The sequence below is a fragment of the Notechis scutatus genome, chromosome 7 (genome assembly GCF_049901735.1).
Source record: "Notechis scutatus isolate UNSWTSFEM ecotype Mainland chromosome 7, rNotScu1.2, whole genome shotgun sequence".
Lineage (NCBI taxonomy): Eukaryota > Metazoa > Chordata > Lepidosauria > Squamata > Elapidae > Notechis > Notechis scutatus.
Window position 1 is genome coordinate 3,788,436 of NC_142015.1, and position 19,089 is coordinate 3,807,524.

General features: G+C 46.4%; 1 protein-coding gene across 1 annotated transcript in view; it reads left to right on the plus strand.

Moving 5' to 3' along the window:
- The window catches only part of ADAM9 (ADAM metallopeptidase domain 9), a 51,329-nt gene that overhangs the window by 4,394 nt on the left and 27,846 nt on the right, over positions 1-19,089 (plus strand). The window contains exons 2-7 of the mRNA XM_087969665.1: positions 6,381-6,475; positions 9,462-9,526; positions 10,966-11,044; positions 13,524-13,600; positions 16,458-16,641; positions 18,265-18,330. Of these exons, the coding sequence (XP_087825791.1) occupies positions 6,381-6,475; positions 9,462-9,526; positions 10,966-11,044; positions 13,524-13,600; positions 16,458-16,641; positions 18,265-18,330 (566 nt within the window). The remainder of the gene's footprint in view (positions 1-6,380; positions 6,476-9,461; positions 9,527-10,965; positions 11,045-13,523; positions 13,601-16,457; positions 16,642-18,264; positions 18,331-19,089) is intronic.

Consider the following 19,089-nt stretch of genomic DNA (forward strand, 5'->3'; position numbering starts at 1 on the left):
GGTGGACATCTCCGTTCGTGTTTGGAGAATCTTGAAAAATTAGTTCTTATCTCTGGGTTTTTGGCAGCCTTGACAAACAACCTGGCAAGGCTCTTTCTTGTCGGAGCTAATTAGTGGGAAGCAGCCTTCAGAACAGAATTTGCTAATAAACCTTAAAAGGTGGGGGCTGCTGCCTTTGTCTGTGTTCTTTGAGAACCCGGTTCGGTCAGAACAGCGTGTGAGGGTATTGCGCGCACATGCAGAGAGGGCAAGGAGGACCAGCATGCATTGCCTTCTGGGTTCTGGCACGGGAGCGAGTGTGCGCGCAATTATCGTCATGAGAACCGAAAAAGGTTAGCCACCACTGATCTAGGATGTGGCTGCCCGAACCTTTCCCCCCCATCCAGCTTTGAACTATGCAGTCTCTTAATTTGGGCGTCTGTCTATAATACGTTGTCTGCTTCCTGGGAGACCATCCATTCCTTCTCCTGGTGCACATTTCATCCTAGACCTCTGGAAGTTGAATCATGGCAACTGGACTTCTTTTCTTTTTGTTCGAAACCTCTCGCTGCCAAGTAGCTTCTTCGGTCCACTCGGATTCTACCTGGATAAGCAGCGAAACGTTTCCAACCAACAAGGAAAGAAGTCCAGTTGCAATGGACTCAACATCCAGACAGTTCTTATCTGGATGACTGAGAATCTTGATCGACACATTAAATCACAGAGTTTTTGTTACTGTTCTTCCTGTTGTGATCTAGTGATTTGTTTCCATGGTTGTCCGTCGCCTGCAATCTGGAATCTAAAAATGCCAAGGTTGCATCTTCTCCTTTTTTCTGTTTTTTTTTTTAGCTTGTTCCCTTTTATCCCATGCCGGTAATTTATTTATTTTTTTGGATGAAAAGCGTTTGTAATTTATGCAAGTAAATTAAAAAAAAAAGGGAAAGAATTAAAACCATCCTGTAAATGCTATTATGAAGCAGGTTCACAGATAGTTAAATAGACAGCGGTTAACAATTTGAGGAACTGATTCATTTTGTCCTTTGTTGCAGAACTTTGGGGGTTATGAAACAATTTGCTTGTTTCAATTTTCAGCTGTTGCTTGAAAAATAACCTTCACCCTTTTAATCTGCTACATAGAAAGAGACATAAACGAGAAGTGAAAAAGGGAAACTAGGTGTGGCCTGTGTGCATCTACTACATTTTGGATGTCAAGCAAAGAAAATAACAAGTTTTTAAAAAAAAATTCTAGTATCTACTAAATGATTTGACCAAGGGTTATTGAGACACTAACAAACACATGTTAGTCCCAAAACCCTTTTTTCTTTATTTCAACGGCTGTGAATTATAGTCATTCACAGCCCGTAATGAGTCTCCAACAGTTTGTAATAGTCCCATGGAAGTCTGCCAAAGTCCTTCGGGATAAGTCTGATAAGCACGCACCTTTATCTTCCTTGAAATGCTGCCAACAATTAAATTTCCAATTAGTTATACGAGGCCAACCGGAGCACAAATTCAGCACTGAACTTCAGGTTTCAAACTGACCAGTATGAACAAAGTTGCTTCCTGCAAAGGTTCCTGTCCCTTTGTTCCTCCTTATGAAAGGGCCAATCATCTCCAAGCCTTACTCCCGAGTCACCCCTTTTGTCTTCTTGCCTTCTGGCAGCTCTGTGCACTGGGAACAGGCTCCCCTTGTTCCTCTGCCTCGCTGCTGTCAGATTCTGGAGGCTCCAGAGTCAGCACATAACTCCCAGATGGCCCTGGCCCCATTTCTGTATCAGACGCAGGACCATTTTCCGAGTCCTCCCCAGACTCCCGGATTCCTCCCCACTGTCCAACTCTGCTGCTGTCTCCGTAGGCTGCCGGTGGACCACAACACTAAATGTGTTGGAATTCACTCACCTTCCCAGGCAGTGTAACCTGGAGTTGCTTCATTTGGTAGTGATGAGTGACTGGAGTCATGCAGGTAGCCCTCGACACGCAACCACAATTGCGCTCCAAATTGCCAAGCAAGGCGGTTGTTAAACGAGTTTTGCTCCATTTGGCGTCCTTTTTGCCAAAGTTTTATATAATTGTTAAGTCAATTATGCCATCGTGAAGTGAATCTACTTGTTTATCCAAGTAGCATGAAGAAGCTTATCAAAAGGATTTCAAAAGGATAAGCAGATAAGATCAGAAGAGAATTCTTAGTATAGGTTTTCTCCTTGTTTGAGTAGGGGGCTGGACTAGAAGACCTCCAAGGTCCCTTCAATCTCTGTTCTGTTCTATTCATTTTCTATGTTCTGTTCTACTCTATTCTTCTATTCTATTCTATTCTATTCTATTCTATTCTATTCTATTCTATTCTATTCTATTCTATTCTACTCTACTCTACTCTACTCTACTCTACTCTACTCTACTCTATTCTGATTTTAATTAAGTGAGTCTGGTCTTCCACATTGACTTTGCTTGTTGAAAGCCAGCTAGGAAGGTTACAGATGGTGATTCTGTGATTCCAGGACATGGTCTGAATTTTGTTCTGGTGACCATGGGAATGCTGCAACCATCATAAGTGTGAAAAACGATCTTAAGTCCCTTTTTTCAGGGCTTTTCTAACTTCAAACAGTCACTAAATGAATGGTTATAAATTCATACCTGTGTGTGAAACCCTTGCATTGCACAGAGTAGCAGAATTTCTCGAATATCCATAGAATAGATTTTAAAAATTCTGTTCTCTTATATCTGTGTTGGTTGCCCCAAGTATTACATGAGGTTTAAAAAGTTCCCATTTCTGGCTGAATATTGTCCTGTATTCAAAACCAGCTATTGGACAAAAAGCTGTAAAATAACACAATATCATTTAATGGTCTCCTCCTTGAGCCGGTGGATTGGACTAGAACAGGGGTTGCCAACCTTTTGGACCTCAGGGACCACCAAACTCATAATTTTAAATCCCACGGACCAGAAACCCTGGGAAAATCCCCCAAAAATCTGTAGGAAAATTCCCTACCCCGTTTTCCTACCGATCGATCGTTCTTTATTTGGGATCGCAGGATACCATCTCCAGCTCCATTCTCAGAGAGAGAGAGAGACTTTTGGCTTCATGCAAGGAAAGCAGCAGAAGCAGCAGAAGTCTTTCTTTCTCTCCCCCAAACTCCGCCAGAAATGAGTCTTTGCCATCGCAGACTCTTGGAGCAGGAGGCCTTGCAGGGTCCCAAAGACTCACTTCTGGCAGAGTTTGGGGGAGAGAAAGAAAGACTTTTGCTGCTTTCCTTGCATGCAGCCAAAAGCAGAAGAAGAAAGAAGCAGAAAGAAGCAGCCTGGTGGACAGGCAAGGTGCGTGAGGCGTGTGGGGCAAGTTCCCCCCTCTGCCCTTTCCTCCCTCCCCTCACTACCTTGTGTTGTTCAACGCAAGCTTCGTGTCTCCGTTGGCCATGTGGTTGGGCAGCCTTGTGTTCCCGCGCAACCTGGATTAATTGCTTTGGGGGTGACATTTCTCTGCGGACCACCAACATTTTCTCACGGACCACCAATGGTCCCCGGCCCACTAGTTGGCAACCACTGGACTGGATGACCTCCAAGGTCCCTTCCAGCTCTATTCTGATTGGTTGGGTTGGATGGAGGAACTGCTCATTCGGGTTACGGAAGTGGCATGCAAGACGAACTCAATTCTTCAAATATATTTTTTCTTAACCGATATTCTTTGCCGCACGGAATCGGCCTGTTTCCCTGCGTTGAAGACGAAACCCCTCAAAATCAGCGCGAGGAAGACGGGAAACAGGAAAAGAGTTCCATTACAAGATGCCAAAGTTCATGGGAAACTATCCAAGCTCGGCTTCCTAGTCACGAGATTGCAAGTCAGATGACCATCTCTTGGATGTACAGTTTCCCCAAACGTCTCTCCTCTGGGGAATAAGATAGAGAAGGAGTGAATAACGGGGCTTTAAGCGTCAAGGCGTCGTGCTGCAAAATTGTAATTGTTCTCATTTCAAGTTTCGAGCTGTCAGTTTGGTAATCTGAAGAATACTTTTGATTTTTTGAATCAAAATGAGATCGAGAAAGGTTTGGGCAGGGCTGGCTTTTTCAATTGGTCTGTCTGGAGTCAGATTTTCAAAGTCACCCTTCCCCCAGATACAGATTAACAGGGTTGGAAGGGACCTTGGAGATCATGTAGTCCAATCCCCTTGCCCAAGCAAGAGACCCTACACCAGGGTCTCCAACCTTGGCCACTTTAAGCCTGGAGGACTTCAACTCCCAGAATTCCCCAGCTGGGCAATTCTGGGAGTTGAAGTCCTCAGGCTTAAAGTGGCCAAGGTTGGAGACCCCTGCCCTACACCATTTCTGACAGATGGCAGTCCAGTCTCTTCTTGAAAGCCTCCAGGGATGAAGCTCCCATAACTTCTGAAGGCAACTTCTATTCCATGGGTTGATTGTTCTCACTGTCAGGAAATACCTCATTATTTCCAGGTTAAATCTCTCCTTGTTCAGCTTCCATCCATTATTCCTTGTCTGGCCTTCGGGTGCTTTGGAAAATAGCTTGGCCCCTCTCCTCCTCTCTGTGGCAGCCCCTGAGATATTGGAAGACTGCTATCCTGTCTCCCCCGGTCCTTCTCTTTACTAGACTAGCCATGCCCGGTTCCTGCAACCGTTCTCCGTATGTTTTAGCCTCCAGTCCCCTCGTCATCCTGGTTGCTCTTCTCTGCCCTCTTTCCAGAGTCTCAACATCTTTTTGATAGTCTGGTGACCAAAACTGGATTCAGTATTCCAACTGGGGTCTTATCAAGGCATTATAAAGTTCACTTTAACAGATTAACAGAGCTGGAAGGGATCATCTAGTCCAACCCCCCACCCAAGCAGGAGACCCTACACCATCTCTGACAGTCTCTTCTTGACAGCCTCCAGGGATGAAGCTCCCATAACTTCTGAAGGCAACTTCTGTTCCATGGGTTGATTGTTCTCACTGTCGGAAAATTCCTCCTTATTTCCAGGTTGAATCTTTCTCCTTGTTCAGTTTCCATCCATTATTCCTTGTCTGGCCTTCAAGTGCTTTGGAGAATAGCTTGACCCCCTTCCTCCTCTCTGGGGCAGCCCTCAAACATTGGAAGACTGCTCTCCTGTCTCCCCTGGTCCTTCTCTTTACTAGACTAGCCAGGCCTGGTTCCTGCAACCATTCATCGCATGTTTCAGCCTCCAGTCCCCTCATCATCCTGGTTGCTCTTCTCTGCACTTTTTCTAGAGTCTCAACATCTTTTTTATAGTGTGATGAACCTCAAATGGGCTGCCCCAAAATGGACAGGAGTCCCAGGCGAAAGACGTGGATTTAGCCTGAAATAAGGGACTGTATCCCCATATTGAAGCGGTACGCTAAGTAAGAGGCATCTGATGTACGTTTCTGAACATTTTTGTGAAGAGGGATTGTGCTAAATTTCCAAGATAATCTTTCCTCACACAAGAAGCTCAGTGTGCTCTCACAGGGAGACTATTTTTGCTGACTCTCAACAGAGATAAATGCCATTTCTAGATGTAGTAAATTCCAGAGTTCCCAGATTTCGCCGTTCAAGAGTTGTTCTAATATCATGTGTTTATTTATTTTTTTGTTGCGGTAATAATAATAATTTCTTTTTTTTCTTCAAGATCTTTCATATTTTGAAGCTAGTTTTCTACAAGTGGAGCCTTTATGAGGGCCACGCTTTCTGAACAGTTGTTTTGTTTTCTTCTTGTTTTGCAGCATGCTACAAAACGTGTGAGATGGGGACTGCTGTGTAGACTTTACAAAAAAAAAAATCACTATATCTATATATTTCTAAAACTGTAACCTATAACTGGGTGAAACAGTGCATCATACTGCAATATATTTTTGATCCCATGTATCTCAAATGGGCTAACTTAAGCCCTATCCAAAATCTGGGCCCATGACTTTTTCTAATTTTGCTTCTTCCTCTTCTGGTCCTCCTCCTCCTCCTTCTAATTTTGCTTCTTCCTCTCCTTCTCCTTTCCTTCTCCTTCTCCTTCCCCTCCTCTTCCTCCTGCTCCTCCCTGGTGTCGGGGGGACCTGTGGGGGCCCAAGCACCAGACAAAACGGTGTTCCAAGCTCCATTTTTGGCTGCGACAGCCTCCAGCAACCCTCTGCGAGCAAAAACAGAGCTCCGTTTGGGCTGGAAGAGGCTCCACGGGCCAATCCTTCGCTGGTTTTCCAGGGTGGCCCCTGCGGGCCATATCTGGCCCCTGGGCTTTGATTTTGACACCCCCTGCTTTGGGGTCCCCTGCTTGAATGGAAGGTTGGACTGGTGGACCTCCCAAGGTCCCTTCCAACCTTATTCTTCTGTGTTCTATTTATCTCACAAGTTCTGATCTTCCAGAGTATTTAAAAGCCAGAGTATTTGTTGTGCAAGCTCACATGTCTTCTTCTTCTTCTTCTATTGCAGGTTTTCAGTCACTTTCTCATCTGTCTTCCTACGAAATTATTGTCCCCAAGAGGATAGAAAAAGAACAAGAAAGAGAACAGGCCCAACATTTAGAGGTATGTAAGCATGGGGGAACTTCCATAACCAAATTAAGGAATTAGAATAGAATAGAATAGAATAGAATAGAATAGAATAGAATAGAATGGAATGGAATGGAATGGAAGGGAAGGGAAGGGAAGGGAAGGGAAGGGAAGGGAAGAGAAGAGAATGCAGAATAGAATAGAATGGAATGGAATGGAATGGAAGGGAAGGGAAGGAAAGGGAAGAGAATGCAGAATAGAATAGAAGGGAAGAGAATGCAGAATAGAAGGGAAGGGAAGGGAAGGGAAGAGAATGAGAATGCAGAATAGAATAGAATGGAAGGGAAGAGAAGGGAAGGGAAGAGAATGCAGAATAGAATAGAATAGAATAGAATAGAATAGAATAGAATAGAATAGAATAGAATAGAATAACAGAGTTGGAAGGGACCTTGGAGGTCTTCTAGTGCAACTCCCTGCCTAGGCAGGAAACCCTACACCACTTCAGACAAATGGTTATCCAATCTCTTTTTTAAAAACTTCCAGGATTGGAGCATTCACAACTTCTGGAGGCAAGGTGTTCCACTGGTTAATTGTTCCAACTGTCAGGAAATTTCTCCTCAGTTCCAGGTTGCTTCTCTCCTTGAGGAGTTTCCACCCATTGCTTCGTGTCCTGCCTTCAGGTGCCTTGGAGAATAGCTTGACCCCTTCCTCTTCTTTGGAGCAGCCCTACAAATATTGGAACACTGCTATCATAGCTCCCTTAGAGTCCTTCTTTTCATCAGACTAGGGATACCCAGTTCCAGCAACTATTCTTTATATGTTTTAGCCCCCAGTTCCCTCATCATCCTGGTTGCTCTTCTCTGCACTCTTTCTAGAGTCTTCATGGATTAACGGGAATGTTTTGTGCAGATGTTTGGAAGCTACCACATATGACAAATACTACGGTCTCTGTATTGCATTTTTCACGGTGGTTGTAGAGACCGAGCAGGGCAGAGGAAATGTTGGCCAATGGCCTTCTTGTGCTAGAACTGAAGGTTGTATAGGGATGTTGGGGGCATCCTATACATTTGCAGGGCAGCCTTGCTTGCCTCACAAATTGGTCGTGCCAACCTCATCCAACCTTCATCCACTGAAGTGTTTCTCAACCTTGCCAGCTCAAGGGTGTCTGGACTTCGATTCCCAGAATGCTGGCTGGGGAATTCTGGGAGTTGAAGTCCACACTTCTTCCAAGTTGAGAAGAAAGACAAGTTGAGAAACACTGCTCCACTCTCTGGAATATAGTTCTGTCAGCTAGGCCTTTGGTTCCTGGGGAATGATGAAAATGGTTATTGGCATGAAGAAGCCTATACTCTTATCATCTTGAAAATTGGCCCAGAAATGTATCTCTTGGTAAAGAGGAGAACAGCAAATAACAATTGTGATGACCCGGAGTGTAACACAAACGTAACAAAATCCAAAATGTAATGGTCTTTTAATGCCGCCAACCTTGGCCTCACTGTTCACTAATTCTCAGTTGGAGATAAAACGTATTCAAAAATAGTCTTCAAAAGAAAGCCATGCAGTCCAAACTTAATGAGCGGATAGAGGTGAAATAAAAAAACCCAAAGCAAACTACAAAGAAGGAAATTCCACAACAGACCAGGATAAGTAATTACCAACTGCAAGGAGATAACAAGGCACGGTCTGTTGGAAGGATGCCAACCAAGATAACTTCAGCCCAAAATAAAACACGCTTTGCTTCTGGCAACGCTGTGTTTAAACCGTCTCTCTTATATACTAGTCTCCCCAGCTGCAACCAATGAGGGGGATTATGGCCACTTCCTCTCCCCTAAGCCAAGTTGTTTCCTTCTCCGTTCCGCCCTGCATGTTCTGGGTTTGAGAGGGAATGGGCCTGTTTTTTCCTCTGACTGCTCAGCCGGCCTTTGCCCTTTCTCAGCCTCCTCCACAATCTCCGGAGCCACCCCTCCACTCCCTGTCAGCTGTTCCTCCTCTCCCTCTGAGTCAGTCTCCACCATGGGCATGACATAATCTACTGCAGCCTTAAGGTTTGCTGCACACAATATTCATGTCTGATCAAATGATTTTGGGCTCCTCGGGCAAACAAAATTCCACAAAATGTCTTCCCTGATTCCTGCCATTAAAAAAAAAAAAAATTGCATTCGGCGACAATTACGCTCAGCAACTTCCAATGTTTCATCGACACGTTGATCAATAGGAATTAAATTTAAAGGAAAGGGCTCCTTGTATCTCTGATAAACGCGGCAGTGCCTGGCCTCCGAGGGAATGCTGCACACTTTCTTACAAAATAAAAGTGATTGGCAGCTGCGACACGATGCTGTATTTCAAATGAAACCTCATTACGATCCTAGACCAACCTCAAGGGATGGAATGCAGTCATGAGGGAGGAACATAACAAACACAACCAATATCAAGCCTACAATTTTATCTGGTGGAACGTTAATTTATTCAGTTTAGGCCTTGCTTGACTCCAAATTGACCCCGGGCAGCATACAAGGTAATTAAACAAACTGTTCTGACCCAGCTCCCAAACACAACAAACCCTCTGTAGTTAACTAAATATTCCTTTTTATTAGAGGCGGCCAGCAGCCCCGGTAAAAAGTTTCTCTCTCACCGGGTCCGTCCGGCAGGGAGATGAATAGTTGTCTGCTACATCTATTCATCTCCTCCCCCTGCCTTTTTTATCCCCAGAGCTAAGGTGGGGCCTTGCTAGCAGCAGTGGCTCTTCCATCCCAAGGACCGGCCCATAGATTTCCACTGCTCTCCTCTCCTCTCCTTCTGCGCATCTGTGTTTCAGGCAGCATTATATAAAAGGTTAAATATAAAAACCACATAAGATGTATAAAGCACCCCTCCCCACCCAATATATATATATATGTAAAAGGAGGCATGAAATATTTATTAAATATTGCTGCTTGACTCCCACTGTTCATTAGTTTGGGACTGGCTCACTAAGTATGATTGAAACACCCGCTAATATTGCTTTCTCCCTCTATGTTTTCAGGACCAGTTATCATTCAGGGTTACAGTTGAAGGAAAACCATATACCATTCATTTAAGAAGGCACAAGTAAGTGATTTCGTTCTGGCTGTATGTCTGTGGCGATTCTCAGTCATCCAGGTCATAGTAGTCTCAAAGGTGCTGGATTGTTCTTTTTCCTTAAGGAAGAAGATGTTTTGCTTCTCCTCCAAGAAGTCACAATTGATGAAGCTTCTTGGATGAGAAGCGAAGTGTCTTCTTCTGTTGTGGCCCGCCACACTGGTGGCAGATTCAGATAGTGAGGAGGTTGGGGAGGAACATGGGCCAGTCCTGGGGTCTGGGGAAGACTCTGCGTCGGAGGCAGAGCGGGGGCCAGGGCCGTCTGACAGTTATCAGCTGCCTTTAGAGTTGGACATCAATGGGGAAGAAGAACAGCTGGAGCCTGTTCCCAGTGTGCGCATGTACAGAGCTGCCAGAAGAGGGAAACAGCTAAGGAACAAGGGTCGACTCAGGAGTAAAGCCACAGCTGGACGGTGAATGACCCGTCCCATAGGGAATAAAGAGGAGCGAAAGCAGTGTTCCAATATCTCAGGGGCTGCCCCAAAGAAGAGGGAGTCAAGCTAGTCTCCAAAGCCCCTGAGGGCAGGACAAGAAGCAACAGGTGGAAACTAATCAAGGAGAGAAGCAACCTAGAACCAAGGATAAATTTCCTGACAGTTAGAACAATTAATTAGTGAAACAACTTGCCTCCAGAAGTTGTGGATGCTCCAACACTTGAAGTTTTTGAAAAGCGACTAGATAACCCTTTGTCTGAAGTGGTGTAGGGTTTCCTGCCTAAGCAGGGGGTTGGACTAGAAGACCTCCAAGGTCCCTTCCAACTATTCTATTCTATTCTATTCTATTCTATTCTATTCTATTCATATTTTCAATGAACCTATTGATATGCTTCCAACTGCAGCTTTTCTTACCCTGTTCCTAAGTTTTGTTTTATTTTCCCCCCTCAACCCTTATCCCATAGTGCTCTTTATGTAAAAAGTTACAGGTGATAGAAAAAGCCAGAGGTTTAGTTGGAGAGTAAAGGTCCATTTGTTCCCTCACAAATTCTTTGGCTGTGGTTGAGGTTTGGTCAGGTTTTTTTTTAAACCGATGAACAGAGTCGGAAGGGACCTTGTAGGTCATCTAGTCCAACCTCACACCCAAGCAGAAGACCCTTCACCATTTCTGACAGATAGCAGCCCAGTCTCTTCTTGAAAGCCTCCAGGGATGAAGCTCCCACAACTTCTGAAGGCAACTTCTGTTCCATGGGTTGATTGTTCTCACTGTCAGAAAACGTCTCCTTATTTCCAGGTTGAATCTCTCGTTGATCAGTTTCCATCCATTATTCCTTGTCTGGCCTTCGGGTGCTTTGGCTTTTTTGATGTTGTTGTTGTCCTTTAGCTCACATTTCTCTTATTTTGATTTTTTTTTTTTTTTTTAAAAAAAAGCATTTTTGTTTGGCATTCATACATTTCCCTCCTCCATCCTTTTAGCGATCTGGTGTCCCAAGACTTCAGAATTTACACCTACGATGAAAGTGGAAAGCTGAAAACAGAAACTCCAGATCTTCAGGTGTGTTTTATTTTTCTCTGAGGGTTGATAAGTTTAAAAGAAAAATGGTTTCCAAGAATTGGCTCTGGCTGAGGAGGAAGATGTCCTGTCAGCCTTGGGGATGAGGTCAGAAGAAGGTTAGCGGTGGGGCTTTCTCTACACTTAACTTTGTAGTCTCTCTTTCGGTCTGTGGGGAGAGGCATTGAGTGCGTGTGTGTGCGCATGAAGGTTCCCCATGCACATCTGTGCTCATCGTTTCCGACTCTACGGGGCGGTGCTCCTCTCCATTTCAAAGCCGAAGAAGAGTCAGCGCTGTCCGAAGACGTCTCCGTGGTCATGTGGCCGGCAGGACTAAACGCCTTCGAAGGCGCACAGAACGCTGTTCCCTTCCCATTTCCCGCTGGTCCCTATTTTTCTACTTGCATTTTTTACATGCTTTCGAACTGCTCGGTTGGCAGAAGCTGGGACAAGGGACGGGGAGCTCACTCCATGACGCGGCGCTGGGGATTCGAACCGCTGAACTGCTGACCTTTCTTATCAACGAGCTCAGCGTCTTAGCCACTGAGCCACCACGTTCCCTTATATACGTGTGCAAAGAGAGGGATTTTTTTCCTTCTACTTCTACTTTCAGTTTGTTAAGAGGGAGACTTAAGAAACGCTGTAGTAGAGAATATAAAAGAAATTCAGGGGGAAAGAATTTGATCATCTTGCATATATTTAAGGACGAGGGGACAGGGTGCACAGGGTCAAAAAAGGTCATAAAATCAGACACGTCTCACTTAACGACTGACTGGTGCCCATTGAACCCGTATGTTGACTTGTACCTGTTCAGACAAAAACCACAGTAGATCCAGGACAAAGACGTGGGTGGAGAAGAATGGGAGAAAAGCTTCATGAATTGGAGTTTCAGATTAATTCAATGAATTCAATCCAGGTGTTATGATTTATGTCCCTTATGTGTCATAAATTCCCCTGCTGATCAATGTAGCCAATTTCTGGTGCTGTTCCAGGAACCTCGCCCAAGACTTTTGGTAGGAACAAATTCCACAAATATAATTCATGCACTGGCAAATGATTAATTGGACCGAGTTAAGAGTGTTGATACCTCAAGAACTAGCAAGGATCGTGAGTGGGGGTGTTTTTTCTCTCTCTCTCTTTCTCTCTCTCACACTCTCTTTCTATCTTTCTCCCTCCCTCTCCCTCCCTTTGTCTCTTTCTCTCTCTCTCTTTCTCTCTCCGCTCTCTCTTTTTCTTTCTCTCTCTCATACACATACTCACAAACATCTCTCTCACTCTCTCTCTTTCTCTCTCTCCCTCCCTTCCTCCCCCTCTCTCTTTCTCTCTCACACACTCTCTCTTTCTCTTTCTATCTTTCTCACTCACTCTCTCTGCATCCCTCTCTCTCTCTCTCCCTCTCTCTCTTTCCTATCTTTCTCTTTCTCTCTCTCTCTCTCTCTCTCTCTTTCTCTTTCTCTCTCTCTCCTCTCTCTCTCTCTGTCTCTGTCTCTGTTTCTTTCTCTCTCTCTCTCTCTCTCTGTGTCTCTCGTCTCCCTCTGTCTCTCTGTCTCTCTCTCTCTTTGGAACTTCTGTGCCACACAACAGGCTGCCCCACCTGGTGCGTGGAGACTGTGATTCGACCACGTTCTGGCTTTTAAGAGGGGCCAGTTCTTCTCCTTACAGGAAGGCTGTACGTTTATTTATGAATTCAATGCCGTTTTTGACATGTCGTGCTCCACTCCTGTATTTCAGCTAGTGCCACGGTAGTTGCTGCAGATGAGTGCACAGCCTGGGGTTCTTGTTGCTATGAGTTCAGAAGTTTATATAATCAGTCCACTTGGCTGGAATTAGCTGGCAGGAATTGGCAAGGTTTAAGTCTGTACTAAACGATGGTGATGTTTATTTGCTTTCAACTTTAGGAAGGCGGCACTCCTTTCCCCCAGAGTGCAAGCCAGAAATCCTTAAATAAAGTCCCTCTTTATATCTTTGTGCATCGATAATCTCCGACAATCCTTCTCCATTCTTAAATCTCATTTCACAATGGAGGTCTGGACAAGCGAGAGTACCTTTCTTTAGCTCAAGGGTCTCCAAACTTGACAGCTTGAAGACTTCTGGACTTCAACTCCCAGAATTCCTGAGCTAACATGACTGGAGGAGGAATTCTGGGAGTTGAAGTCCACACGTCTTCAAGCTGTCCAAGTTAGAAGACCCCCTGCTGTAGGTACTCAGTTGTAACTTATTTAAAGTCAACCCCAAAGTGTTAAATCAAAAAGCAGAGTCCTTCATGCCTTAAACCAGGGATGGGGAAACGTGGCCCTTTTACGATGTGTGGATTTTAATTCCCAGAATTCCTGAACCAGTCCACAAGTCATAAAGGGGCTGTTAATTCCTCACCCCTGCCCTAACAGCTTCTGGGTCTCAGGGCCATCAAGGCACTGTATATCAGGGTTAAATTGCTGATGTGGTCTTCTGCTTAGTTTTTATTCCTTTCTTCCCCGTTTAGAACCACTGCCACTACCAGGGATATGTCGAAGGCGACTCAAGTTCTATAGTTGCAGTCAGCACCTGCTTCGGGCTCAGGTAACCAAGCCACCTGTTGGACTTGTTTGGTAGGGAAGAAGCTGACAATCATTGGTCCAGAAGTGAATTACAGCTTTGAGCCCGCCTCCCCTTTAAAAAAACCCTTGGTTGATTGGGGAGGGGCGTCAGCCTTGTCATTTACTCCGTTCTTTTACTTTTATGCCTTGGGTCTGGATTTGGGGTGGATAGTCAGGGCCAGACCAGAATGGCGCAAATATCAGGTGTTGCTGATTGTGACAGAAGCTGGTTTAGGTTCCAGAATAAAGTACTGTATTTTGTGCACTATAAGATGCCCCAGACCATAAGACACACCTAGCTTTAGGGGAGGAAAACAAGAAAAAAATAACTCTGCCTCTGCCTCCCAGCAATTTGCCTCCTTGCAGCAAACAGCAAACAGCCTGGTCAGCTTCAGCCTGATTTAGCATGAGCAGCTGATTGGCAGTTGGATCGGCTGCCCGGAATACCAACGATCAGCTGTTCCAGGCTGCGGAGATTGCTGCCGTCTATCGCTGCCTCTGCGCGTCTCATTTTTGGCCTCCGCGCGTCGTGTTTTTGGCCCGTTCCAAGTGCCTGGAAACGGGACGTGTGGAGGCTGAAAAGGGGGCGCAAAGAGGCCAAAAATGGGGCATGAAGAAGCGGCGATAGGCAGCGGCGGCAATGGGCAGCAACAGCGGCGATAAGCAGTGGCGATCCCCGCAGCCTGGAACAGCTGATCGTCAGTATTCCCGGAGGCTGATCCAACTGCCAATCAGTTGCTCGTGTTAAATCAGGCTGAAGCTGACCAGGCTGTTCGCTGCAAGGAGGCAATTGCTGGGAGGCAGAGGCCGAAGGGTGGGGACCACGAGTGGGCGGGGCTTTGGCAACTTTCCCTAAGATGCACAGACCCTTTTTGGGGGAGGGGGAAGTGCGTCCTATAGTGCGAAAAGTACGGTAACAAAGTACGACGAGTTTATTCCCTGAAACCTAAACATAAGCATCTGATCTACTAACAGCCAATGCACATTGCAGCCAGATAAGAATCACTGGATCTCAAGGGACTTAGGTCTCGAATAAGGAGGCAGTGACTCCAAACTGATGATGCGTTTGACTCCACCTTCGGGATCGGCCTGGTCATATCCCACAGCTTTCATCCCAAGGAAGGAAGCAAGATTGGAATGTCATGGCATCCCTGCGGTATTGTGACCCACACAGAAAAGGGACGAGGCTGGCATTGTGACATCAGGGTGTCTCTCCTTGGTGTACATGCCCTCCCTGGACATCTCTGAAAAATGGCTTTTTGAAATTAAAAAAAAAATCCTCTCCTCTCCTCACCCCTCCTGTCCTCCTCTCCTCCTCCCCTCCCCTTTCCTCCTCCCCCCTTCCCTTTCCTCTCCCCTCCCCTCCTGTCCTTTCTATTCCCCTCCGCTGTCCTCCCCTCCTTTCCTCTCCCCTCCCCTTTTGTCCTCTTCCCTCTCCTCCCCTCCATTTCCTCCCCCTTCCTCTCCTTCCCTCCCCTCCCCTTACTTCCCTCCTCTCTTCTCTCCATCTCTTCCCTCCTCTCTTTTCTCCCCTCCCCTTTCCTATCCTCCTCTCTCTCCTCCTCCTCCTCCTTCCCCTCCTCTCCCCTGTCCCTTCCTTTCCTCCTTTTCCTCTTTTCCTCTCCCCATTCCTCCCCTCCTCTCCCCCTCCTTTATCTTCTCCACCTCTTCCCTCCCCTCCCCTTTCCTCCTCTCCCCTCCCCTCCAGTATGAAAAAAATTTGGTACCTTGGATCCGGGGTCAGCGTTGAGCATGAATTTAGTTCTCCGACCCTTATAACCAGAACCTGGTTGATGAAGCTATTCAGGGGTGAATATCTTCAGGGGTGTGTTTAGATAAGACAAAAAAGGGCTTCCCTGGCTCTCCTGATACAGTCCCAAATGCCCATTATTTCTGTATACTTCGTTAATTTCTGTGTGGTTTTTCTAAACTTCTGAATGTGACGTTCCGTAGCTCCTTCACCCAGCGGTGAGCTTCTGGGGGTTCGCAGGGGATCAGGAGAGCCCCCTAGCTAAGATTCTGCACAGTTCAGAGAACAGCCAAATCCCACTCCTGGCTGGCCCCGCCCACCCCTCCCCTCCCCTCCCCTCCCCTCCCAGGCGTCCCCACGGGGCCCATTTTGGATGCAGGTAAGTGCAGGGTGTGCTCAGAGGTTCCGGGAGGGCAAAAAACGGGCTTCCCGGAAGTTCAGTGGAGGCCGGAAATGGGCCCGTTTCTGGCTTCCGGAGAGCCTCCGGAGCCCAGGGAGGCCATTTTCACCCACCAGAGGCTTGAGGAAAGCCTCCGGAGTCCGGGGAAACGGTTTTCGCCTTCCTGGAGTCTCAAGGAAAGCCTCCGGAGTCCGGGGGAAACGGTTTTCACCTTCCTGGAGGCTCGAGGAAAGCCTCCGGAGTCCGTGGGAAACCATTTTTGCCTTCCTGGAGTCTCGAGGAAAGCCTCCGGAGTCCGGGGAAATGGTTTTCGCCTTCCTGGAGGCTCGAGGAAAGCCTCCGGAGTCCGGGAAACGGTTTTGCCTTCCTGGAGTCTCAGGAAAGCCTCCGGAGTCTGGGGAATCTCGCCTTCCTGGAGGCTCAAGGAAAGCCTCCGGTCGGGAAACGTCCTTCCTGGAGGCTCAAGGAAAGCCTCCGAGTCCGAAACCCTTCCTGGAGGCTCGAGGAAAGCCCAGGGAGGGAGGGCAAAAATGTTCCCCTCCCGGCCGTGGTGCAGGAGGCTGACTAGGCCACGCCCACCCAGCCACCAGGCAGAGAACCCCTTGCTGAAATTTTTTGAAGCCCACCCCCTGGGCTTCATCCCTCTCGCTTGGGAGATGAGGCTGATGCCTCCGGTGCTGTCGTTGCCAGGGGCTTGGTGCAGATCCAGGACATCCCCTATGGAATTGAGCCCATCAACAACACGTTGCGCCATGCTGTTTACCGGATGGAGAACGTGAAAAAAGCACCCGGGAACTGCGGCGTCTCTCATCCGGACAGGAAGTGGGAAAGCGGAGATGTTCAGCGCCATCAGAATGCATCTCTAATGGCGAGAGTAGGTGCCCTTCGGAAAGGGTTTTGTTGTGTACAGTTTGCTCTTGGAAGGCATGGCTGTCATTTATTTATTTATTTTAAATTGCCCTCTTGGTTAAATTGAAGAGAAAAAGAAAAAACAAATACATCAGTAAGTACTAGTATCAATACGTCTGCGTAAGGAGAAAATATCTAGAAAGCACTGTACATAATAGGCACGTTAGGCAGGTGACTAGGTGATTTTGGACTTACAAGTGTCAAGCTCTTTAAGCTTGCTTGTTTTCTTTTAGACGTTTCATTGCCCAAACAAGGTAACATCATCACTAGCACTGATGAAGTTACCTAGTTGGGTAATGAAACGTCTGCAAGAAATGACCAAATTCAGAGAGCACCAAGGACCCCATAGTCGTCCTCCTCCTCCTCCTCCTCCTCCTCCTCCTCCTCCTCCTCCTCCTCCTCCTCCTCCTCCCCTCCTCCTCCTCCTCCTCTTCCTTATGCTCCTCCTCCTCTTTTTTCTTCTTCCTCCTCCTCCACCTCCTCCTCCCACCTCCTCCCACCTCCTCCTCTTCCTTATGCTCCTCCTCCTCTTCTTCTTCTTCTTCCTCCTCTTCCTCCTCCTCCTCCTCCCACCTCCTTCTTTTCCTGCACTATGCAAGCTTAATTCCCTTCTAGCACTGATGGTGTTACCTAGTTGGGTAATGAAACGTCTGCAAGAAATGACCAAGTTCAGAGAGCACCAAGGACCCCACACTCCTCCTCTTCCTTATGCTCCTCCTCCTTTTCTTCTTCCTCCTCCTCCTCCTCTTCCTGCTTCTCCCTGCAAACCTAATTCCCTTCTAGCTCTGATGAGGTTGCCTAGTTGGGTAATGAAAAGTCTGCTAGAAAATTATCAAGTTCAGAGAACACCAAGGACCCCACAGTCCTCCTCCTCTTGCTCCTCCTCCTTCTGCTTCTCCGGCTCCTCCCACTCCTCCCTGCAAATCTCAGTCCCTTCTAGCACTGATGAGGTTACCTAGTTGGGTAATGAAACGTTTGCAAGAAATGACCAAGTTCAGAGAGCACCAAGGACCCCACACTCCTCCTCTTCCTCTTGCTCCTCCTCCTCCTCTTCTTGCTCCTCCTCCTCCTCTTCCTGCTCCTCCCTGCAAACCTAATTCCCTTCTAGCTCTGATGAGGTTACCTAGTTGGGTAATGAAATGTCTGCAAGAAAACAAGCAAGCTCAGAGAGCGCCCAGGACCTGAGATACAAATATTCTCCTTTATTAGTCAAGATTTTTGTGTCAACCAGACATCTGCTTTGATCCCGACACTTGACATGCAAATTAAAAAGGGGCAGGGTGTGTTCAATTGTCTCTGCCATTTTGATATCGCTGATTCCCCCTTGAATAAAACCGTGTCCTTCTCCTCTTAAAGCACCATCTAGTTTTGGTTCATGAGACTCAGAAACATATGACGAAATCTAAAGAGTATCCTAGACATTTTGCTCTTGGGTTTACATGCTATACTAGAAATTCTTATCTGAAGTAGCAGTGTCAAAGGAGTATGTTGTGTAGTATGGCCTCATTCTGTTTTGAGCTGGAGAATCAGGACAGAACTGTTAGTTTATTATGAACCCCTGTGGATTTTTCTTTCTTTCTTTCGGTAGAGGAAAAGAAGCGTTCTTCAACAGACGAGATATGTGGAGCTCTTCATTGTCGTAGACAAAGAAAGGGTATGATGCTTGTGTCTGTCTGTCTGTCTGTCTATCTCTGTCTGTCTATCTGTCTATCTATCTATCTATCTATCTATCTATCTATCTATCTATCTATCTATCTATCTATCTATCTATCTATCTATCTATCTATCTATCTATCTATCTATACATCCATGCATACATCTATCCATCCATCATCTTTCCTTCCTTCCTTCCTTCCTTCCTTCCTTCCTTCCTTCCTTCCTTCCTTCCTTCCTTCCTTCCTTCCTCCCTCCCTCCCTCCCTCCCTCCCTCCCTCCCTTCCTTCCTTCCTTCCTTTTTCATCATTATCTATCTACCTACATACCTACTACCTACCTATCTATATCTTCATCATCATCATTATCTATCTACGTATCTACCTACCTATCTACCTACCTACCGATCTATATCTTCATCATCATCATTATCTATCTACCCATCTACCTACCCACCCACCTACCTACCCACCTACCTACCCACCTACCTACCCACCTACCTACCTACCTACTAACCACCTACCTATCCACCTGCATACCTATATACCCACCTATATACCCACCTATCTACCCACCTGCCTACCTATCTACCATCCTATCTACCTATCTACTTACCCACCTACCTATCTATATATCTACTTATCTATCTACCCACCTACCTACCCACCTGCCTACCTACCTATCTACCTACCCACCTACCTACATGTCTGTCTGTCTGTCTGTCCGTCTGTCTGTCTGTCTGTCTGTCTGTCTCTCTCTT